Source organism: Dermacentor silvarum, chromosome 1, assembly GCF_013339745.2.
Source record: "Dermacentor silvarum isolate Dsil-2018 chromosome 1, BIME_Dsil_1.4, whole genome shotgun sequence".
NCBI lineage: Eukaryota > Metazoa > Arthropoda > Arachnida > Ixodida > Ixodidae > Dermacentor > Dermacentor silvarum.
In genome coordinates this window covers 125,079,509-125,104,187 of record NC_051154.1, presented here as the reverse complement: position 1 = coordinate 125,104,187, position 24,679 = coordinate 125,079,509, and the positions used below count along the sequence as shown (strand labels likewise).

General features: G+C 45.7%; 1 protein-coding gene across 1 annotated transcript in view; it reads right to left on the bottom strand.

Annotated features, from left to right (window-relative positions):
• The window catches only part of LOC119435998 (CD109 antigen-like), a 110,961-nt gene that overhangs the window by 17,937 nt on the left and 68,345 nt on the right, over positions 1-24,679 (bottom strand). Inside the window, exons 8-24 of the mRNA XM_037702716.2 lie at positions 18,245-18,433; positions 17,573-17,683; positions 16,962-17,024; positions 16,534-16,731; positions 15,872-16,021; positions 14,252-14,392; positions 13,386-13,434; positions 12,791-12,904; positions 12,394-12,514; positions 8,934-9,051; positions 7,342-7,455; positions 6,236-6,352; positions 4,987-5,115; positions 3,053-3,224; positions 2,087-2,275; positions 904-973; positions 162-342 (exon numbers count right to left, since the gene is read on the bottom strand). Of these exons, the coding sequence (XP_037558644.1) occupies positions 162-342; positions 904-973; positions 2,087-2,275; positions 3,053-3,224; positions 4,987-5,115; positions 6,236-6,352; positions 7,342-7,455; positions 8,934-9,051; positions 12,394-12,514; positions 12,791-12,904; positions 13,386-13,434; positions 14,252-14,392; positions 15,872-16,021; positions 16,534-16,731; positions 16,962-17,024; positions 17,573-17,683; positions 18,245-18,433 (2,226 nt within the window). The remainder of the gene's footprint in view (positions 1-161; positions 343-903; positions 974-2,086; positions 2,276-3,052; positions 3,225-4,986; positions 5,116-6,235; positions 6,353-7,341; positions 7,456-8,933; positions 9,052-12,393; positions 12,515-12,790; positions 12,905-13,385; positions 13,435-14,251; positions 14,393-15,871; positions 16,022-16,533; positions 16,732-16,961; positions 17,025-17,572; positions 17,684-18,244; positions 18,434-24,679) is intronic.

Below are 24,679 nucleotides of genomic sequence, written 5' to 3'. Positions count from 1 at the left end.
CTTACATAGGGTTTATACTTAATTTCACGAGCACTGGCGCGGTTGTACAGCCGATGATAGACGTGAATGGATGAATGGGCGGGTACGTCCAACCTATTACCTACAGCTTAGAAAAAAAAAGGAGCGAGCAATACTACTGCTGAGAGGAGAATGTAATCTACCTCTGATCTCATCCTGCGGTTCCACGGGCGTCGGGTGGTCTCGTAGAAAGCTCCATTGGAATCCTGGTACTTGAGCAGAAAGTGGACTCCTTCCGTGATAATCCGCGGGTCGATGTAGATGTCGTGCTCCCAGTCCGGGAACACCGCCAGCATGTACATCCGCAAGCTGAACGCTGTCAGCCTGTGTGCGCGCAGCCAAGAGCAGAAACCCCTGTTAGTGGCTCGCTGAAAAAGTGCGCCGAGGTAAATGTACCATAGAGAACGGAAGGCCGTAGGTGTCGCGAAAAAAACTAAATATCCTTGCTGCTCAGTACGTACGCAGCCTGTAATAGAACGGGTAATCTTTGTTGGAACACATACACAATCAACCTTTCACCTGGGGTGAGTAAATATTTGGACCCCTTTGGCACTACCCACCCACAAAGACACTCAAAAGGAGTATTCTCGCAGCCTCAGCTTTTAGTATAGAAGAGGCGGGTTCATCCTGTAGTTGCATCTGTTACCACGGAGTTAAAATTCGAAGGCTGCGGTGAAATTTATTTCTCGCCAACAGTGGTGGCTCTCCAGGAGGTAGCATTATTACTGGTGTAAACTTATAGGTATACCTTGTGGGACTGACATCGCGCACGTACTCACGTTTCCAGTCACCACGTTCCCACGTTGCGAAAACCAGGCAACGTTGCATAACCAGCTGTTCGCTGTACAATAATGTAGAATACAATTCACGAGGCTTTTCACTCACCAAACACTGGGCTCCTTCTTGAACATGGTGAACGCACCATTCTTGAAGTAGGAACTCTGATAAACGTAGGCTGGCAATGAAGAAAAAAAAGAAACAAAATACCGGTGTATTGTTTGCATGCATTCTTCCGCCAGTAATACAGTGAGGGAACTCTTAATGGCTGCAACGAAAAGTACTACTGCTCTTCATTAAATGTAAATGCAAGCTTTGCGTCACTGCGTGACGTCGGCCTATGGGACATCGCAGAGCGTGGGCTTCAATGAAGCACGAAATATTCACTCCGCTTCTCCGAAACAGGGACACCGGTGCCAGAAGGCAACAAGAGCAATACGAGACATGAAGCCAGAGTGGAGAATTGTGAGGACCTGTCGCGACCTTTTGTTAGCAACGCCAGTTCTCGTTCCGCAAGGGTCACAAAGTTAGCACACCTGCCGTGTCTATTAGCGTGATCCACTGATTATATCTGTGCCTGTATACTTACGCCACTTAAGTGGCCACGGCAAAGCAGAGACAACATATCACGGGCCACGTGTGGACATTTTAACAAGGAAGCTTTTGTGAACAGTGTATTTGCTATTTTAATGTAGGAAGAGAATTTGAAATTCACGGTCTTTAGTAATGCGCTTTCCCTCGTTGTCCCATGGCGTACATAGCAGTGGATGCGCCGCTGAAACCGTTGGGTTTTTCTGGAAACCTGTCCGGACCTCACCATTTTCTCGAAATCACGCCTTTATTCTTTATTTCATTTCATTTTTTATCTATTTATGGCGGGCTCAAAATACTTCGGTATGTTCAACAATATACTGTATACTTCTGCAGTGGGTACTTCAAGGTTTCGCGTAGCGTTTGGAATAAAATGGTTCGACATATCGTCTTGTCGGGAGGAGGCATGTTGAAAGAATGAAATGGTGAAAAGGCCGACCGAAACGGATAGGTTAAAAAAAACTTTCAAGACGTTTCGGCGTCCGTATATACGGTAGGCGAACGTTTTTCAACCTATCCTTTTCGGTCGGCGTTTTCAACATTTTATTTGTTCAACAGCGTTTGGAATGGTCAAGGATTCGTTCAGGAAAAATATTTGGCAGCGGCTTGCAGCGCAGTAACTAAAGGCATGCGAAGTAGGTGCGGCAATAAACTTTGCCGATGCACGCTCGAGATGGGTATCTATAATGAGTGTGTATACCTTTGTTCAGTTTCTCAAAGATGGGCTTTGCAATGTCACGGGTCAGCTGGTCAGTGAGACGCAAATAGGTCAGCCGAATAACTTGATAGGCAAAACTGAACATGGCATGCTCGCCCGATTTTGTGGCGATTGAGAATCCGAAATCCTCCGGTTCTACGTCTCCCTCCAGGGGTGTTCCGACAATGTCTCCTGCAATGAAGGCAATAATGACATGATGGCACACATCTTCTAAGAAGCTGAACGTAAAACAAACACAAAATGGAATGTAATTCTTTCTTATGCGTTCAAATGCAATAAGTAGCACCTGGATTAAAGCACAAGTAACTGTCATGGTTTGCACGTGATATGAGTAATGGCGTACTTGGCGGAAAAGCTATTGCAGCAGAAAGAAGGCTTACGATCGAAGGAATCAGAAATGTGACTCGCGCCCCCACCATGCGAGAACATACAGATCTGGGATTTGGACGCACCACATGTATAAGATATTTTACAAGTGCATCAAAATCACCGTATCTTCACGTGTATTATGCACACCAGAAATTCAATAAACAAATATGCCATATTGAAACGCAGATCGCAAATGTTACCTTGCGATGCGGTTTCAAGACATTAATAAGCGCGTTGCCGTGAAGCTGCACCACGGTTCCATAGAAAGCAGCAGTAAATGCAGTGGGTGACGGCATGCAAGACGAAAATGTAAGTGGGCGCTTTGCGTTGTGCCTGAATTTGTGCGGGGTATCCTGCGGTATAAAGATTTCAGCATTGTTAATTGCATGTTGTTATTTACACGAGTTGTGAGGACAATTGTTCTCCCTTTCTGAACAATTGTTATTCGGGGCGCAGGTTATGTGCGGTATATTGGTGCGGTACAGCTCGGTTCACTAAAGGTATATAGGAAGTAAATGAAGAGGAACAGGACAAGCGCTTGAAAAGGGCACACATCAGCACTATTCAGTGGAGACGTACCTATGACCGAGACGTGCGCGGCAGGTGACCCGAAGAGGTAGCGCCGATACTGGCTCTCAAACGGGATGATGGGGTCTTCGGTGACATTGAGATCGAGGAACTTGATGTTGTACGCCTGCGCTCGCAGGTCCATGAGCATGGATGTATGCATTCTCAAGGGCACGCCGTCGGGCTGCGTAAACAACAACGCATTAATTGCGACACTTCAAGTCGCATGCTCGTCACTCCCGTCATTACGAAAAAGCTGGAAGAGTGCAGCTGCACAGTATATAATATGTGGCCCATGTTGCGGAATTACCCAGTGTACGTGGCGCAATACTGCATCACCGTGCTTGACAGCATTCATAGTTTTGCTAGAGAACATGACGCCGAAGAAATTTTTAAAGGTGCATGTGACAACATAGCAGAAATTGTACTTTGGATTTAAAGCACAAGGACACTTTCTGAGAGTTGAGTAGCTTGCGAGTCTGCGTGATAAAAGATGCTAAGAAGTCTGTCTTCCACTCTCATCATAGTTTGCCCGACTTTTATCTCAGGCCTACCTCTCTGTTTTTCAAAAACTTAAGTAAATTTTCCTCTCGCTCGCTCTATCCTCTCTCTCTCTCTCTCCTTCCGACGATCCCTTTACGGTGAGCTCTCCGGTTGCACTATTTAGCCCCGCAAAGCCGGAAAACCATTTTACATGAAGGAAACTTAGAACTTGTCCACTTTTTGCATTCGTACAAAAACATGTTGAGCAAACAATTAGTATAGTAATTAATTAGAATTTTGTTTATTAACTATCCACAACTGGAAACTTTCCCCAGAGTTAAAAAAAGAAAAAAAAAAAGCAACTTTCCTGAGCTTATATCACAGTTTGGAGGTGGTAAATTTATTTATTTATTTATTTATTTACTGAGTACCTGCTTCGCCATTCGGGCATTACAGCAGGGAGGGTACAGCTCATATTAAAAAACACGCAAAATTAGATTCATAAAGCATGGAAGAAATCATCATTTGAACAAATACAGCCAGCGTCACTCTTAAAAGGAGCCTCAAGTATTTATTTGTGATCTCGCCTTTTAGAAACATATGTGGGCAGCTGAAAATACAACTCCCTAGCTATCCCCGTTTTAGAGTAGTATATGTTAAGAAATTTTAATGTGAGACTTCGACGACGGTGTTCAAGAAGATGCCAATTTAATGCTTTTTTACTTTCTGTCATGCTAAGGATCCTGTCATAATTACCAAGGACAAACTCAACTGCCCTATTCTGCCCTTTTTCTAGTTTATCTACAAGTTCTGTAGTATATGGATCCCAGCAAACACACGCATACTCCAGTGTACTGCGGACATGTGTGAAATACAGCTGCTTCCTAAGTTTCTGTGGCAAACTACTAAAGTTTCGCTTAAAAAAACCCAATTCTCCAACAGTCTTGTTTCTAACATGAGTAACGTGTCTGTTCCAGCTTAGATCAGCAGTAAAAAATACACCTAAATATCGCCTAAAAATACACCTATGTATCGAAAATGATACGTTGGATTATGTAGAGTTAAGCCCATGATCATTATAAGATATGTATTGCTGCATTTCTAATAATAAAAACGCGCTAAAAACTATTCACCACGTGCATATCTGAGTCGCATGCTCTGACATTTTCATATTTAGTACAGTGTATACCACTAAACTATACGGCCTCTAGCGCGTACAATTCTGACGAATCGCGTCAACATGGACGAATGTTCTGCGCGCACCGACCACAGTCACTTGGAACAGCGTCCGGCATGTGGTTGTGTCAGCGTCAAACGATTGCACCAGCAAGCTATCCCCGTTATCAGTTGACACCACAGTCATGACAACACTTCATGCTTTGCACTTTAGGCGGCGCCAGACAGATGTCATTCTGTGCATGTGACGGCTCGCTTTCAATGTGCTAGCCGACTTATGTACTCACGAGGAAGTCGATGGTAATAGTGGCCTCTTCGTGGGCTATTTGTGTTTTGGCCACAAGGCCCACATCCACCTGTCCAATCTTCACTGAGACAATAGGAACGTGTATGGTGATGTGCATGAAAGGCTGGATCTGTTGAGGAATTGAATAAAGGCGGCATACAGGTCAACAAAAGCGTTTAATAAAGAATAATATCCCAAGAAGCTACACTAAAGAAAGATGAAAATTGAACTTTGCTTGATTCAGATAGTTAATTTCTGTACTTAACAAAACACGTGAGACAGTATAAAAGTACATCTAGCGATGACAGCTGATATTCATCTACTATAGATAAGAAGGAAACGAAAAAATATGAAAATAAAACAAAACAAAAAAAAGGTGTGGTATAGGAACACCATTATTTCAAATACTTTTTGCTTCAATGCATAAAGCAACGTTTTGTTAAGAAAGTAACTCGAACACCGATGCATTTCTCTGCAAAGTTCGGGAATTAATATCTCGAAACTGGTGTCATCCTGAGAATTCGTTCCAAGTCGATCCGCCTTGCGAACATCACGGCTAGAATTTGTAAATTGCAATATGGGTCATAAGGTAAACAGTTAAAAACATAATTAGTGAATTTTTGTTAATTGGTCGATTATGCATTTCAATCTTTTTTGTGCAAGTAATGTCCGCCTCTTCGAGTAGACCAGCTCATGAACTATAATTGTGCTATCTGACACAGACAAGCCTTAACATTTTTTTAAAGTGTTCTCTGAGACACCTGGTATATTGTTTTAACTGAGGTGAGTGTTCTGTAAGATCTGGTAATTGAATCTGCCCCGTTCATTACCTTTTAATCAGTGTGCGATATGTGTGCAAATATAATTTTTCAGCGTATCTTTCTTTTTTGCTACATTCCTTGCTTCTGCCCCGCAAGAGCAAACTGCACTTGCAATACGGTAGAAGCGTTCACGCATGTCAGCGTAAGCTGGCTGACGTGCTTTTATGCTCGGAAGTAGGTGCCATTTCGTTTTCCCTTTCTCTGATCCATTCAGCGTTGCAATTATGTCATTAAAACAATACAAACACAAGCGCGTCAGCTTATTCTTTTTTGTATACATTCCCGATCGGACACATTGCTGTGGCTTATACATATCGTGCATGGTGCCTGTATCAAGCATTCTTGGACGATATCTGTTTTCATGAGCAGAACGTGACAGTAACTACAATAAAGCCATAATAGGGTAAACAAACAGGGAGGTATACTAACGTAAACGACATGTTGCACTTCACCCTTGGTGGTCACGGGGCTGTAAGACCCAACTCGACCTAGAGGTCCGACTTGCACAAACCGGTAGTCTTCAGACCCAAGCACTCGAAGTTCAGCCTTTATGTGCCACGCAGAGACAAGTACAACATTTATTAGTGACAAAACAACCAACACGAAAGCCCTGCTACATTGAACGTTACGGGCATTCTGTAAACACATATCTCTTCAAAAGCTCCGAGAGTAGTCCCGGAAGTGCACGTGAACATTGCAGAGACATTAGCTAAAAGCACCCATTACTAATAATGACTAGCTAATCAGCAGTGTCTTGAACACGACATAAAACAAGAAAAAAACACGAGAGTAAATTTTGACAAATGCTTCTACCAGAGACTGTCAGTGCATCTACCAGACGCTTGCGATATCAGGGGCCGCATTCACAAGGCCATTCCTTCGTAAGTGCACTTTGCCATTGAGGTGTTCTTCGACTATTAATGTGTTCAGCGCCAGGGTTGGCTACCATTTTCCTTTACGAACCATTCTAGCGCAGGTGCTTTTTTGTGAATACAGACCCAGAATTTAATGAGCCTCTGCGTGAGTGATTTCAGGAGACCATTGTAGGCGCTATAGTGTCTCAATATCCGAAGCTAAGTAAGCGCAGTTTGTTTCTCGACTTCGTGTTCACCTCTAGAGCAAGATGTAAACAATTTTCACGCTCACACTGAGACTCAAAAGGGGCAAAAGCACCCGCGGTGTGCCTAGGATGTTCACGTATTTGTGTTTGTACACAGGTGCGATGCACCAGTACACTTCACAAAGTGAGGCTGAAAACGCATTCACTGTGGTTCGCAGCATGCACAGCTTTATACTGTGCAAGTTGCTGTGATGTGGTACTCTTTATAAAAAAAAAGAAATAAAAAGATGAGTTTGTTATCAAGAGAACGAGAACTAGCTCTTACTTTTTTCAGTAATGAGGAAATAAGTGTATAAATGAAGCTGCATATGCGACGAAACAACTACATGTCACATGCTGCATATTCAAGTGTACCGAGTTCTTATGTTCTTCTTTATTTCAAATCAAGTCAGAACGTGTAGAGTGGCACACTTACTTGAACTAAGTAGTTCTGGTAATTGAAGAGGATCACACGTATACCAATCTGCTCTCCAATGACAGCCGTTGTAGGTGCTTCATACGTCATGTAGAAAGGCCGCAAGCTGTTGTGCTGCAGATCAATGAATGGTTTACTTTACATCCAAAGAAAGCTTTAATAACAAGGACACATATTTCAATTATCAAGGATGGGTTTCAATTATAAGGTTGTCTTCTTTGATACCAGCGGTTGATCATTCGTAAGAAATGTAGGCGTTCATACGTTAACAAAACCGTATACGTTTAATTCTGCGTTTGGGCTAGAGCACTGCACGGGCCGATTTTTTCAGCCCAGGCCCGGCCCGGGCCCGTTTTTCCACTGGTCTGCCCGCCTGAGCCCGATCAAAACTTTTATGGCGAGACCCGGGCCCGGCCCGGGCCCGGAAATGATCTACGTCACCCGCCCGGCCCGGCCCGCTACCCCTTTACCTTAGGCCCGCAACCGGCTCGAAACCGGCCCGCACCCGGCCCGAACCCGGCCCGAGACCCGGCCCGAGTTTTTCAGAGTTGAGACAGCCCGAGAATAACTCGCTGCATGTTACATGCACACCGCCAGAAAGCCCGAGCCCAGCCCAGGCCCGCATCAAAAAACCCGAGCCCGGCCCGAGCCCGGGTCAAAAAGCACACGCCATGCCCGAGCCCGAGAAAAAACTGCTCTACCCGGCCACGGGCTTTCGGATAAGCCCGAGCCCGTGCAGTGCTCTAGTTTGGGCGACTAAATGTCGAATGAAACGTGTTTGTTTAGTTTTGTTTTCGTACATGCGCCTGCACTTACAAATTACCAACCACTAGCAGCGCCAAATAAGACATTAATAATTCATTCGTGCATTCATACATGGTGCACCAGCTAATGCAGAGCAAGATTTTTTTTCCTCAGCGAACGCTTATTGCAGATGATATCAACTGTATGTTGTTGGCAACATTCTGTAGAACATCCAGTATACTTTGCGTTACTATAAATAACTAGTATAGAACATTTTACTAGTTTTTTAATTAACTTCACGGCCACTATGTCAATACAAAATTTGTAAAGCACATTTGAAAATGTCATTTTTAGTTTGTTTGCGACACTACTTCTTGGGTGACTATTTTTTTCCACGTTTAAATACATTAAAGGGGCACTAAAGGAAAATATTAAGTCGAGCTAGCTTTAAATATTAGACTTCTGTAGTAACGAATCCATCATTTTTAGCAAGAACGGAGATTTTTTAAGCAGCAAAATTACAAATATGTAAAATAGGAGTGGTGCTATCTCTTGCGAACTATGGTACCTCTGAAGTGACGTCAGCACTGACTCATTCAAAGAGAACGACAGAGAGGAAGGTCACGCGGAGATTACGTCAACTCATCCGTTTTGGCGTGGGCTGTTCAAATTGAGGAGCAGCAGCGGGGGCCTTCGGTGGCAATTTTCTACGCAACAAAGTGATATATTGGCACACAGAAAACGATAATAGAATTCTAGACAAATAATCTATCGGTCTAACTCGGCTTAATAGTTTCCTTTGGTGACCTTTTAACAAAGAATTACAAAAAGAAGAAAAGCATACTTACGTAGATCGGCTCATTAAGGATGGCAAACCCGTGCAGTCTGCTAACAGCAATAGCATTGAACATGTACAACGTTGGGCCCTTAGGGACAAGGCATGGCATATATATGTCCTTTAAGTTGCTGTAAAAAAGAGTGAAGGAAATAAGCACATTATCCACGTCGTCATAAACAAACCATTTGTGCCAGAAGGATAAGGGGAACTAAGGGGCTTGATCTTTCATCAACAACCATATGAAGCCAACAAACAACAAAGCCAAAGAAAGCACCGGGGAAATAATTATTTTAGAACTATCCGAAAGTAAGGTAAATTTTCGATGATCGCGTTATTATAAATGAAATATGCTATACAGAGCTACGGCGACGCCTGTCTCCGTCTATTTGCACGCATATATATTGTATATTATTGCATTCTGCAGTGGACATAAATACAGGCTGATGATGATGATTACATTAATGTAAATGTGTGTGCTGCCACTGCCATGGAAGTACCCTTCTCGTGCGTTTTCGTACTTGGCTAGACATCGCCGCTTGCGGCCAAGGTGGCGGATGTGGAACGATCATTAAAACGCAGACGTCACGTAGTGGGTTATCTTAAGAAATAGAGAGAAGTGATATAAGGAAAGAGAGGGAGGGTAACCAGGCTTGGGGCCGGTTAACTACCCTGTACTGGCGAAGGTAGAAAAGGGGAATGACAGATGATTAGATAGAGAGAAAAGAAAATGTTCACAGTACTCACGCACGTACACACGCGCACGCACGCACACACACGCACAAACACATATTGTGTGTGTGTGTGTGTCACGACTGTCACCGTTCGTCGTCGGTGCGAAGTCGATCGACGGGGTATACAAGCCCGTTGGTCATTCCGTACTCAAGTGAACACAGTGCAAAGAGTCAGTTGGGAGTAAACAAAAAAACAAGATATTTATCGGCTGATAAATATACACAAATTAATAAAATAAAATAATAAAAAACACAACACAGACTAACACACCTGAACTTAATATAACACAATAATGAAGACAAATAAATACAAGCAATAAACAGTAGATATACAAATGAAACAGGGCACGGATCAAATATACAAGAATACATTTAACAGTAATTGACTAAAACAACATTCAAAAGAAAACAAATGGTGTCATACGCATGGCCGGGCAGCAGCAGCAAGTCCATAAACCATCAAGTTGGCGCGCAGAGCTTTCCCGAAGAATGCTGGCGGGCCGATCTTGTTGAGGTGGATGCGATGGCTGGGCTGGGTTTCCCGGGAGTCTAGATTTGAAGTCTTCTCTCAAGTAGGTTGAGCTAACTTGAGGCGAGCTACCGTGAGCTTCGTTGCAGACGTTGGTTTGTCGTCTCGTACATCAACTAGTTCCTCAGAGTTCCAACATGGCCAGGTGGCCCAGGCGATACTGGACGGCACTAGCCCCCCGACGGCTTCTCAGCAGCACATAGGTTCAGCTTCTAGACTAATTAGCAGGGCCCGAAAACTGCGCTTAAATAGCCTCTCCTTTCCTTGGTTCCCTATGTAGGGGAACTGTCGGTATGCAGAGTTCACCTAATTATTTCATGACTCCTCCCTAAAGTCTTGGCCGCACCCCTTTCACCAGGGACGGAAGGATGGTAGATTCCCCTCTCTTCAAGGTCGAGCCCTGGCACTGCACCACATGGACACACACGCACACCTCTGGGTCCGTTAATCGCATGTCGCTTTTTCGAAACGAGATGCCAGCCCGTGGGGCCACGACGTTTTTGACGCCCATTAATCGCCGTGTCGCCTTCTTGAAATTGTATGCCGCACAGTGAGGACACGACATTTTTGGCGGCCGCTAATCGGTGTGTCGATGTCTCGAGAGACTATGCTGCCCCGTGAGGACACAACGTTTTTTTTTTTTTTGGTGGCCGTTAATTGGCGTCAAAACCACTCAACAACTCTAGAAAATATGCCGTTCCGTGACAGAGAGTGTGCGTGTGTGTGTGTGCGCGCACACGTGCTGGTGCATTTCAAGAAATGCAACAACGCTTTTGTGGCCTTGTACATCGCAGATACATAAGGCGACGGTCTCAGAACCCAGGATATTTTCTTCTGCCAAATGCCTGTCATGTAATTGCTCTATAGCGGTCCAAAAGGCGAGACTTTGGTTTTCAAAAGGGCAGTCACACAACAGGTGCTTCCTCTGTGCCACATGTGTTGCAGTTGGTACTGTGCACCATTCATGCTAGGAATGAACAGGCGTTCGTAAAGGAAACGCCTGTTCGTAGGCGACACAGTAAGGTTCCTTCATGTCGAGTAAGTCCGGGTAGAAACTGTGATTTCATATATGGGTCTAAGGCGTGTAGACGTCGGTTGATGAACTCCTGTGTATTCCACTTCTGTAACGTGATGATTCGGGCAAGACCGCCGAGGCCCCATGCTGCATCCGTTCTCGACAACTGAATCTAAGTGGTTTCGGTTTCTCCATGTGCTGTGCGGGCAACTTTATTGGCGCTTTCATTGCCGATGATGTCGCAGTGCTCCAGCAGCCACTGAAAATTATGTTGTGGCCACTGTCAACTGCGCTTGATGGTAACGTATTCCAATCTCTATCATCAGCTGTTCATGTGGGCCGCGACACAGAGCTGACAGGACAAACAACTGACCAATCAGCCCTTGCATTTGAAAGATCGAGCGCCGCTGCCCAACACTATCAAGGCAATGTAAATGACATGTAAATAAGAAGCTAAGAATGCGGACGGAGCGACAGCCGCCGCCGTAGCTCTGGCAGAGCATCGCACATGTCGTGCAGAGGTGGCGAGTTCGGCTGCCACCGGAGTTGTCTTTTCTCACACCGTTATTGTCCTTCTCTTTTACTAAGAATAACGGTATCATGTCAAGTTTAACTACACTGTTCAAATAAATTCTGACTGTTAAAAGTTTTAAAACATTATTTTTCTCATAATTTCCGTGGATCCATTGTCAACTGGCTTCATATGGTTGTTACACTCCGCTTGCATATTTTCCCCTATTAAGACAACATGCACTCGAGAGTGAGAGAGAGAGAGAGAAAAATATGTAGTATTCATTGAGAATGCGTTGGGGAAGAAAAATGAAGCATTACAGACATCCTGCATCCTGCAGAAGCGCACATGCATCTAGTCGCCATTAGCAGCATGCATTACGCCATCGATGTATCTTAGTCTCTTTATGGCGATGGACGCAGTGGGCATACGGTTGCAGCGTTGCTACCAAGAAGACAATAATGGTCTCTGCATGATTCTGGGAGCCTGTAAGGTTCCTGTTCATAAGCAGTGTGCCTCAAAACTAATTAATGGCGACACTTCTCCACGGTAGACACATAAGGAGAAAAAAAAGTAATCTATAGCATAATTTTGTTGGTGCATTTTTTGGTGCTCTCTCTTTCTCTCTCTCCAGTGTCAGTCCCAAATAAAATGAAAGCGAAAGTTTCCGCATTGGAATCTTACCCTGTAATTGCATGATGCCAGGCGAAATTGCCTCCTGTAGCGTCAAAGAAGTTGTTAAAGCGATTTTGCCTGTACAAGAAAAACTCGAACAGACTTTGGTCTTCCAAGTCATCCTTCTCACCTGAAAGCAACACGATAAAGAACGCGGTTCAGCCTGATTCTACGTAAAAGCGAAAGTTCACTCTAAATTACATTCATCAAACGCTGAGGTCTAAAGAGCGTGTCCTTTATAACATGAATATATGTACATATATAGGGTCTTGTAATCAGCCTTAACAATGGCAATACGCTGCAAAGCGTTTAATATCTCGACGCAAAAGGAGAGACAAAATGAGTTAATTAAACAAATGTAGAATTCTCGTCATGAACGTGCAAATGTTGTCGAAGTCGCACTCACAGTTTCCCTCATCGGTTCCATCGTAGCAGTCTTTGTATCCGTTGCAGCGTCCACTCTTTGGATAGCACTCGCCGTTTACGCAGGGAAGCAACCCAGCAGTCTCGTTGCACATGTCTGTAAGGGCAGCGCGTGTTAAGATACCATTTCTTTTTGCAAGAACCACAGCTTTGACATTTGTGCTCAACGATCCCGCTGAATGCTGCAGAAACGATTTTCGCAAAGAGAGATGTTTAGCCAGTGTTTCTCTAAATGCTGCTAACTATATTATTATTCCACACGGTATCGTATGAATTCAAAAGTACATTTCCCCCCAAAAAAGCTACATTACATAAGGTGAAGCAATCGCGCCAGCCTAAGATCGTTAATTGTTGCACTGCTGCCAAACGAGAATGCTGACAAAAGATATAATAACGAGTTTATAAAGATGGCCACAGAGAAACAGACTCCGTGATAGGCCTCAAACAGCCACTAACACGCAAGGTAGTAGGTTTGTTGGTTCCCTCAGACGGCCAAAGACTATAGTTTTCGACTTAGCAGCTTGTTTTGGATTATCAAATCCTTGACCGAAGATCCGAGAATACGAGTGTATACTTGCCTGGAAGGGTTGTAACATTCAGGTTTGTGGACACAATTAGCCCTGCGAACTGCAAGAGAAAGATAAAGTATTGATGTTGAAAGATAAATATTGACACAGGCACACGTGCACACATGCAACTAATACTGCTAAATGCTACCGAAACGGAATTAATCGAATGCTGTTCTTGTTGTCATCCGCCTTATGCAAGTGAAGTGGGGGCATATTTTATTTCTGGCTTTGATTCGATCACCGAACACTTCAACCACTTGATCAAATTCGACTGCTATTCATTGCAGGCACCTGCTTTTCATGCTCGGGCGCGTCTGCTATGCTGACGAAGCAGCACAGTGGATTATGAGGTGCGCCGTGCAGGGGCGCTGTGGATTAAAGGTTCCTTAACATGCCCCTAAATCAATATACTAGTGCGTTTCTGCCTTTAACCCCCATCGAAATGCAGCCGCCGCGGTCGAGAATTGAACCCGCAACCTCGCGCTAAGCAGCAGAACGCCATAGCCACTGAGTGAGCCACCGAGACGGGTCTCTGTGCGCGTTCTAGTATGCAGCGTGAGGAAAAATAAAAGTAAAAGAACAATTTTTTCCTTTTTTTTTTCGTAAGGGTGGCAGCCGAGGAAAATTTGTGATGGTTTACATTTGTATAATTGAGGGTTTCCCCGCGCCTCATGAGCGGCCATCAAGTTTTCCAGTTTGTAATTTTCGCTAATCGCACCTACACAGCTAATCGACAAGCAATGCTACTCCTCCTAATTCGTCACTAACGCCAGTAAAATCCTGCTGCTTCACATCCGTACCGAATGCATGCACTGCCGAAAATATTCACTCGTATAGAAACGCCGTGCGTCGCCTTGGGCACAACGTATACGCACCGCGAACGTCTTGTTAACGTCTGGAGCGAAGTTTTGCGTGACGTAGTATTCCGCCTTGTCTGGTTTCCCGTCACGGTCCCGCCACACGGCGCGCACATGGCTTCCCCAGTGGTCCTCCATGTGGTACAGGGTTTCGATGACCTGCGGCGATCCGAGAGTGTTAGAGGGAACAGCGTGACAAATCTTCGTCACCTTCCTACGCGCAATGCCAGTGAAAAATTACACGCGCACACGCTTTGCTCCTTGAAGTGGACATTGCTTCATCATGCATTGCCCAAAGAGGATATTTCCCAACGTGACTACTGCGTCAAGCTGAGACCGCGATTCCACGGCGCGACAGGAGTAAACATCGCTCGAGTCATTTAACTTTGCCACTCCTAGGGAGCGAGTACTCGTGCCAGTGCTATTGTAATATGTGTACTTTTTAACCGTTTTCATAATCGTAGCTTTGTGTCCATGCGTATCTCATTGGCTGACAAGGACACTAAAGGTAAACACCCTGAGCTGACTGAAAAAGACTGCAGCTCATTCTAGACTTCAAATATGTGCCTGAAACATGATCTCCATGCCGGATGACACGCTCAAGGTTTGCACGTTAGCACGTGCAGCCAGCCCACTAAAGCATCCAAGTAGACTCGGTTCCAGCATGTACACAATAGTCGGGGACTGCAACAACAGTTACAATAAGAGATGCCCTAAGCGAACAAATGGAAGTCTCGAAAGACTGACAAGAACACAGTGGGTTATCAAATATCGGAGCGCACATTAAGGAAGTGCAACTAAAATGATAAAAAATTCACAGTGTAATTTTTTTGTTTTTGTTTACAGCGGGTGTTAAATATGTGTGGATATGTCGTCCTTGTGCAGTTACACAAAGAAACACCACAATGTATAATAGTTAAACAGCAGGTAAAGAAGGGAAGCGTCAGTCTGGAGCCAGCATTTCGACATGGAGGCCTTGTCTTGGTCGAAGACAATGAAGACACGACGCCTTGTCGAAACGCTGGCTCCAGGTTGAGGTTTCTCTTGCTTGTCCAACTCTGTTGATCACCTCGTCTCCAACTTATCCTGTGAAACATTTCTCTTGTTTGGATCGCAACGTAGAATACAGTTTAAAACAAGCACGCCGCGAGCATCAGATGGAGAGAGAAGGTTTGACTTCATTGAGGCGTTGGCGATGTTAGCGAGACTGAAAGCCTGACATGTTGCTCTAGGTGTACCGCGAAAGATGAGATAACGCACCTTAATTTTGCCAACATACGCCCATAGACGGCACATAAGCGTACATGTAAGTACACACACGTCAAGATCAACTACTAAGTCTCGTTAACAACTGTAGCCCTCTGGAAAGACCAGGCCCTGTATTAACACGACTTTTCTTACGTAAGAGAGTTTTCTGGTTGACCGGCGTTCGGATGCCCGTCATTCATGAATGCAGTTGGCATAATAGCGAGACCATCTCCGCAGCGATGGCCAATCACAGCCTGCACTTATGTAAGAGAAGTTGTGACTATGGGGGCACAGAAACAGCGTCATTGCGTGCAATGCGTGCAGGCGGTCCCAGGACGTCCCGCAGTTCAAGGCGCGCATTCCCATAGTGAACACCAAACGTGGCCTCACCGACGTGAGTGTCAGATCGTTCTTTCCCTGCACAGCCACCAAGTCGCTGTCCAGGCCGTTGAGACCGGCTACAGTTTCCGGAGAATACGTTGGAACCAGTTCAATCAAGTTGTTGGATCGGTCTTGCTTCAAGTTCTTCCACATGTAGAACTGTAAATAGAAAAACAGAATATGCTGAGGTCCATAAAAGTCTCAACCACACTTTTCAAAAACACAGCCAAATGCATCCACAGCTGAAATAATAAGGAAAAATAAAGGCCACGAAGTGTGTGCAACTTTGCTCTAATTGTGGCTCTAAATAAATAAAGGTCTCAAAGGAAAATAACGAGTCATTAAGTATACTTCTATATATTCATCTTATCGTTTAACTTCCATTTATCATTTTATTTCACATAACTTCGTTTTTATTTTCAACATCATAAACTATCAAGTCTAATTAGATTGTTTTCCTTTTTTCTCCGACGTAGTTCATGTCAAGTAATTAGTTAAATACATGGCATCAAGCTGTACGAAGAAGAGATACAAGTACCTAAAAACAAATAGCTTGCCGCCAAAACAGTCAGTAACATAATTTGCTGTATAAATGTACTTGGCTATAAAATGGAAGAGACAGGTGACATACAAATAGCAGGTAAACCAAACGGAGCAGCATTCAGTCTTACGTTTCCTCGGTTGATACCCTGGACAGGAACTATGATGGCGTCAGCGGTGAGGTCACCGTTGCTGGATATCTGGTACACCATCACTTTCACAGCCGGTGCCATTTCGGGCGACAAGGGAATGCTGAATGCGGTTATCGTCTGGACCAGACCATAGGCTCTTTGCACTCCAGATTGGAGCACAGTTCCCTTGGAAATCACCTGCATGGCATTCAGATTGTCTTCAAGGCAAGGGACGTACGAATACCCGTTAGATGCTTGTCGATGGCACCTAAACACGAGCCTTCTGCTATTCTTACGATGTCGAGCTTCCTACACTGCGACAACATGACGGTCGTTTAACACTACGAAATAAGCCATCTAGGAATACTGATACTAACGATACTTTACTAAAACAGATGCCACCAAAAAAACAACCAGGAATAACTCACCAAATAGTGGAAGAACTTGATGTAAAAGTTGGTGCGCACGTGGAATATAGCGTACTGGCCAGCCTGGAAGAAAAAAAAAAAGCATGATGCAATAGATTTTAGGCACACCTCAGTTGATTTGAAAGGAACTAGTAAACACTTGCGTAGAACGTAACGATGAGTTCACATATCCGCTAACCTTTTTTCTAAAGCTCCATTTCTATAGTTTTTTTTGTAATTTTTTGTATTTTGCTATATTCATTTGTATTTGCAACTGTGATGTACAGAGGGGTCCACTGTTAAAAGATTGTAATCGTTTGTAAGAAGATTGCAACGTTTTCGTGATGACATATTGGTACCACGAACCTCAAACAGCGGCTGATTCGAAACGTTTTTGATACCTGGGAGCATGGAGCCGCCTACAAGATATCGTCCGCAAACTTGACAGAAGCAACTAGTTTCACCGTAACAGTTTCACCGTAACGCCCGTAATTCCTGAAGCACTTGAGCCAATTTCAGACGCTAATGTAAACTTTTCATATCAAATCACTCCGGCTTTTTTTTTTCTCTGCAGCTTGTGCTTATAATAAGGCTGACGCAGAAATGTCTGTAAGAGACGTCAGGATACTTACAATGCCATTCGTTGTGCTGGTAGTTATCTGTATGTACTTCTTCTTAGGTGAATGTTGAGCAACCGCAAGTGCTTCTGTTTCCACCGAGTCTTCTTTATCATGATATCTCGCCTGTAAGAACCAGTTGAATCGTGTTGAGCTAAAAAGGCAACTTTTAGAATAGTAAAGTGGTATCACGAATAAATTCACACAAGTAACACGTCTGATCATGCCTCAGATAAAAACAGATATAAATAAAGGAAATCCGCATCGGTTTCCTTCGTAACTTCGCAGGGTAGTTTGAGGTGGATGCCAACTTTCCCTTTCATATCTGCACTACAATTTGACAAAGACATAGGCTCAAGAAAAGCTAAATGAAAGCAACTGCTTTAGGACACAAGACCACAACCGTAATATTTTCTCTTGCATATTCTTTTTTTGTTTGTGTGTGCCTGAAATGAAAGTATGAAAAGAACTTGTTCTTGGGCAAGTTGGTGCTGAGATTTAGGTATACTTTAATGTGGCACGAAATGTATTTCGCGCCACATTCACTGGCGACTGTCTCCTCTTTTCTGTCCCCTTTCACGAAATGTATTTCGCGCCACATTCAAGTATACAGAAAGTATGAAAGGACGCTTAATCAAGAGCTCTGAAGTCGTCATTAGACACGCGATACCAGTAGAAGGCACGTACCTTGATTACGATGCGCTCGGCGCTCTCGGGCGGCTCCACTTCGATGACGGCCATGCCTTGCTCGTCAGGCTGCTTCTGGACATCCTCTATGCCCCGACCGCCACCCTGTGACGTGAAGCTGACCGTGATGTTAGAGCGGGCCAGTTTCTCCTCGGGCAGCTTGACCAAGTCATGGTATGTCACGGCAATCTGCAAGCCGGAAAGACGAAGCCCGAGCGGCGTTGACAGTTCTTGCTCACAGGACCAAGTACTTGGCCCAGATTAACTATGCATACAAATCGAACAATAAGCCAAGTCCTATCTTGTTCTACTTAATGCAGCTACAAAGGCCGCAAAGCCCCGCAGTAAATATGTTGCGCCGTATCTCACTGTCCATCTTACGATAGACGTTTCTCATAATAGCTTAGCACGAAATAGATGGCTCGATTTCCGGGTGCGGCTACCACGTTGCGACAAAATCGGAACAAAAAATAACTGCGTGAGCGTTGCTTGCTTGAGCCGCGCACCATCAGAATTGGAGGACGCTTAAGCATCGCATTTAAAAGTGGAACGCGATAGCATTCAAAAATCCCTGGCTGCTTATCAGGCTTTTTTCTCGTATATTCAAATTACAATCCGACGCTATCATGTCTGTAGGTTGTTAGTTAAGGGGGGACGCGGCTTTCGCATCGCGAAAAATGGCTAAAAAATCGATTTTTTGAAAATCACATTTTCAGTTTCTGTAACTCTTATTCTAACTGATTCCGAAATTTCATCAGTGAAAACCAAGTCGAAGTGGTCTAAAAAAATTGTTTTGTCAGCCATGGTGCCGAAAAATTGCGCGGAAATCGCGAAAGAACGGCGTTTTTCAAGCCACGATATCTCCGGAACGGCGCAGCCGAGCGCCGCCATCTTAGTCTCGTTGGAAAGCGCATTTCTCCGTCTTAAGTCTGCCGCTGCTTCAGCTATCTCCTCCATACAGAAACAAGCACACAAAAAGCAAATGATTGAAGGTCGTGCCGGAGCCACCGATTGGCCGCGCCCGCCACGTGACTCCAGCGCGGTTCGCCATTGGTCCGGTGCTCGCTCCGTGATGGCGTCGTCTGCACCGCTTGTTGCGGTCTCCTCGCGAGCTCCGGACAGTTTCCGTAATCTCGATGAGGGTTAAAACGGGCGCTACGCGGACATCGCAGTAGCGTGGCCGATCCCGCTTCTTGTGGACGTCTCAGACCCGCGGCTAAGCATTCCGAGCATCGGTGACGCGGAATTCGCGACCGAGCATCCTCGGACACGCGGCTAAGCCTCTCGCGCGTAGGCGTCTCCGTCTCGGCGATGAAGCACATCGCGCGCGGACTTCTCGGATCCTTGCCTAAGCATTTCGTGCATCGGCGCCTCCGACTGCGCGACTAGCACATCGAGCATCGACTCCCCGAGCCCGCGGCTACGCATTTCGCGCGTCGGAACATCGCTCATCGAGTGTCGACTCCTCGGACCCGCGGCTAGGCATTTCGCGCGTCGGCACCTCAAGCGTCGACTCCTGGAGCCTGCGGCTAGGCATTTCGCGTGTCGGCCACATCGCTCATGGAGTGTCGACTCCTCGGACCCGCAGCTAGGCATTTCGCACGTCGGCACCTCGGACTGCGCGATTGAGCTAACCGAGCGTTTGGACCCGCGACCAGGCGCGGATCCAGGGGGGATGTCCGGATGTCCTGACCCCCCCCCCCCCCCCCCCCCTCAGATTTCTGCATCGCCCCCTCGCTGACAGGGGGATGGCCCTGTCGAAAAAATATGGCCACCACCATTCTTCAAAATTATTTTTCGCGAGTACCAGTGGTAACAGCCATGTAGAAGTAAAGCTAGCTCGCTCACAAGCTTATTTGTTTTCCGTAGGGGTGTGGTGTCGCGAAGTTGCCGTAGTTATTTTTTCTCATGCACACCTTGGACCTCCTGGCGCCGGCCGTGCCTTACTCGTCCCGTCGGTGGCGTCGAATGAACGAGGGGACGTCCTTTTTGCCAAGCATGCCGATGTCCGCGCGAGCGCCTTCGCGCCTGATCAACTTAGTTCCCCATTGGGGTGTCATCGGTTGCCTCACTGGCTGTCATCGGTTCCGCGACCAACCTGCTTAATGAAAGAGATCTCTCGCTGAAGTGTTCATATATAAATAATAACTAACAGCTAAACTAAGAACTACGCATAGGCGACTTTTTTTTTTTTTAACTGTAGCACTCATTGTGATCAGTTACACGTTGACAATATCCAGTACGAGCACAGTACCGTTCGTACGCTACAAGTTTTTCATTGTAATTTCGCAGTTGTATTGTCGTACATTAAGCATAGGAGGCTCAAAGCCGCCGGATCCGTTTATCTGAGTGGCCGTTCTCGCGGAGCGGGGCGAAGCCTCGAGCAGCGGCTGCCAAGTGGGGGAGCGTGACGTCAGCGGCCAACGCCAGCGCGCGGGCATAGAGTGCGCGGGCATAGGATGGCGTCGCGTGGTTAGAGAAACGGGAGCAGATGCGCGCCTTGTGTAAAAGGATGACGTCGCGTGGGAAACAAAACATCAAGATGCTGGCTCGCGCTCACAGCTACTACGCCACATCGTTCTTCTTGTAGGTGGCGTCGTGAGTCTTCATACGCGGTGATTCGCATATCGTAAACAACCAGCGTAGGGGTTGCAGCGTTGGAGCGGAGCGTTACTCCAAAGCAAACGAAGGTGCCTGAGCCGAACACAAAGAATCTTCTTAAGGAAATCAAGGTATCCCAACACAACTCCAAAGATGGACCCGTGCTTACACGTTTATAACGAACCTGCGACAGATCATCCCAAATTTTATTTTAAGAAACAATACAGGCTAGATATACCGGGTGTTCAAAATTAAGCTTTATGATTTTCTTAAAATGAGGCACTGGGAGGCACGTGAAAACCACCTCCGCAAATAAGTTATGTGGCCAGGGGGACACAAAGTGAGATGATAATTATCGCTAGTCAGCAGCCGAATTGACTAAAATTAAATAATTAACTTTTTATTAACTGCAGTAAGTCTGTATGTTTGTATTCAAAAGTTAGAGGCAGTCGTGTTTCTACACAGTTTCACTTCGAAGAATCCTTCTAGCGTGTCTATGCTCCGAGATATCCAACTACAAATTTTAATTGTCGTTTGCATGATTACGCATGCAAGAGAGTGATCTATCGGCGCAAAGCTCCTCCCTGATGTGTCGCGGCTGTTGGGTGCGGCGCTTAGTCTGACAACGCGGCGGAGGCATTGGCAAAGATAATAACTGTCCCCCTTCCCCTCACGGCTGGCGAAAAAAAAAAATCGAAGAACCCGTAACCGCTGTCGTAACACGCGACCGCGCAGCCTGTAAAGATGGCGGCAGCTGCCATGCCGAGATAATGGCGCGCGCGGAGAAGCCGGAGGGCAGTGCGCGTGCGTAATGGTGACTAGACGACCGGGCATGGTCCTTGCCTGGGCTACGCAAATAAAGTGACTGCTGATTTCCAAGTATTATAAGTTTTATTGAAATCAAAAGCAACCACTGTACCATCAACAGCAGAAACCTTTTTAGCGATGCTAACGAATATTTCATACTGCCGCTTAAAGTTTGGTGTTGTCATGCACAAATCTCATGACAACACTTAACCGATCAAGATGTCAATGCCCTAAAAACGTTCAAAATGCCCCCCCTTCCACAGCAATGCAAAGCATAAACTGCTCTTGCGTCGACTCGATAACTCTGCGAAGTACAACAATTGAAATTTGGAGTCGGATATCTCGGAGCACGAACACGCTAGAATAATTCTTCCGACTGATACTGTGTAGACACACGACTGCCTCTAAGTTTTCAATACAAACATACCCACTTACTGCAGTCGACAAAAATAATTGTTCAATTTTAGGTAATTGGGCTGCTCACAGCGATAATTATCATCTCACTTTGTGCCCCCCTGACCACATAACTTATTTGCACAGGTGGTCTTCGCGTGCCTCCCAGTGCCTAATTTTAAGAAAAGCATCAAGCTTAGTTTTGAACACCCTGTATTATCAGGCACAGCCGCCAGCACATGGCTGTATTGGGTAATGTCATTTTCCTATAAGCTCGGAGAAACCGATACCTGGCTTCGCTATAGGGCTTCATCTTTCTGGGGTTTTACGTGCCAAAAGCAGTTCTGATTATGAGGCACGCCGTAGTGGAAGGCTCCGGATTAATTTTGACCACCTGGGGTTCTTTAACGTGCACTACAACATAAGCACACGGGCGTTATTGCATTTCGCCTGCATCGAAATGCGGCCGCCGCGGCCGGGATTCGATCCCGCGATCTCGTGCTCAGCAGCGCAACGCCTGAGCTGACTGAGCCACCACGGCGGGCTACAGGTGTTGCTCTAGCCGTATAAAACGCGGGTTTATCGTGAGCAGAAACGGTGAATTTCGGTATATGAGAGAGGCTACTATCATCATCATCATCATTGACAAAATCTGACCCCCTCCCCCCTCAGAAAAAAAGTTGCAGTGGCTTAGCTCGGCTATGCCAGGATATACGTAGCGTTAGCAAACGTTCAGCTGATTATTCTTAGCTTATTCTTAAGATTATTCTTAAGATAAGATTATTCTTATGAGTCAAGCTTCTCCGTTCTTCTGCGCTGTTGAGCAGCATTTGCGCTCTCCTTCTCCATGGCTATACCACACAGGCAAACGCCAGTCAGAAGCGCAGCGGCTCCAGCGCAGTGTCAGACGGTGACTGCACAGCGAGCGCGCGCCGGCGCCAGTGCGTCTACGACGGCTACGACGTCACTCCTCTGGAATGCGCAGACCGGCGGCGGTGATCCGCGCGCGGCGGCGGAGTGCGCGAGAGGTGCCGGCTCCGGTAGCTCCGGTGCGCAAGCCGTGTGACATCACTGATCCTTGCGCATGCGCAGCACGGCTCTTGATGTGCCGCGCGAAACGGGCTTGGCTAGGCCAGTGTAGCTAACGCTACAAAAAACCTGGATCCGCCTCTGCCCGCGACCAGGCATTTCGCGCATCGGCACCTCGGACTGCGCGACTAAGCTCGTCAAGCGTCTATTCCGCGGACCCGCGACCAGGCATTTCGCACATCGGCACCTCGGACCTGCGACTTAGCACATCGCGCGCCGACTCTATTATCGTAATGCCACGATATCTCGTAACAATACCTATCATACCACCCCTTCATAAAGAGAACCTCATCATGAGCTCTGTTCACTAGGCCACTTGGGCTGGCACAGACACCTGGCTGCAGAAGTGAGGCATGATACAAAAGTACAGGCTGGAAAGCACCTAGCAACTGCATCAATGCTGCCTATCTATCAGTGGCTCTCCTAACCTCCATAGCCATTGTCAATGGAAGATGATTCAGAAGGCTGCTGAGAGCCTTCATTCAGTAACATGGTCGATTCTACCAAAAGAAAACAATGCCTCACTGACTGCACTAGAGACTGGTATCAATGAGGCAGTCTGCAGGTACAACGCTAGAACTACTGTATATTTATGCCCACATAGTTCTGCACCTCACTTGGTTTCAAACCCAGGCATCATGCTCTTTGTAGAGCAGCAGTAAAGAATGCCATACAACAATGATAAACGCAGAACAAAGGCACAGCAGACCAGAGGCCACATGTCCAAGAAGCCCCACATCACAAAACACACATCACAAAAAAAAAAATTAAATTATGGGGTTTTACGTGCCAAAACCACGATCTGATTATGAGGCACGCCGTAGTGGGGGACTCCGGAAATTTAGACCACCTGGGGTTCTTTCACGTGCACCTAAATCTAAGTACACGGGTGTTTTCGCATTTCGCCCCCATCGAAATGCGGCCGCCGTGGCCGGGATTCGATCCCGCGACCTCATGCTCAGCAGCCCAACACCATAGCCACTGAGCAACCACGGCGGGTCAAAAAAAAAAAAAAAAACATCAGAATTTTTATCTTCACTTTTTATAAATTTATGGTGTGGCTATTCGTTCACTCCGAAAGTGTGCTTGGTGCGAAGGTAACTTGAAAAATGACTATCTAAAAAAAATTGTGTTGCGAAAAAAAACTAAAGTAAGACTGTCACGACCTTCAGCATGCATTGAGCTATGCAGTCAATACTCAACGAGCCTTCTATCATGTTTTTTAAGCTCCCCAGGCCCTCCAGAAAGTTCAAGAGAGAAAAATTCTGCTCAATAAAATTTTCTAAAGGTATCACTCTGAAACTTTTATGGAAGTATCAGGGAGACATTCCAAACATTTGTGCCAATTTTCATCAAAATCCATGAAGAAATCAGGAAGTTGATTTTCAAAGCCACGTCCCCCCTTAAGTCGTACTTTACGATTATTCTGGTGGATACAGTATAGACCACTTATAATGTAACCGCTTATAGTGCAGGACCGGATATAGTGCGGTCTTTTCAGAGTTCCGTTACTTTTCCCATAGCACTCCATGTAGACACGTATCG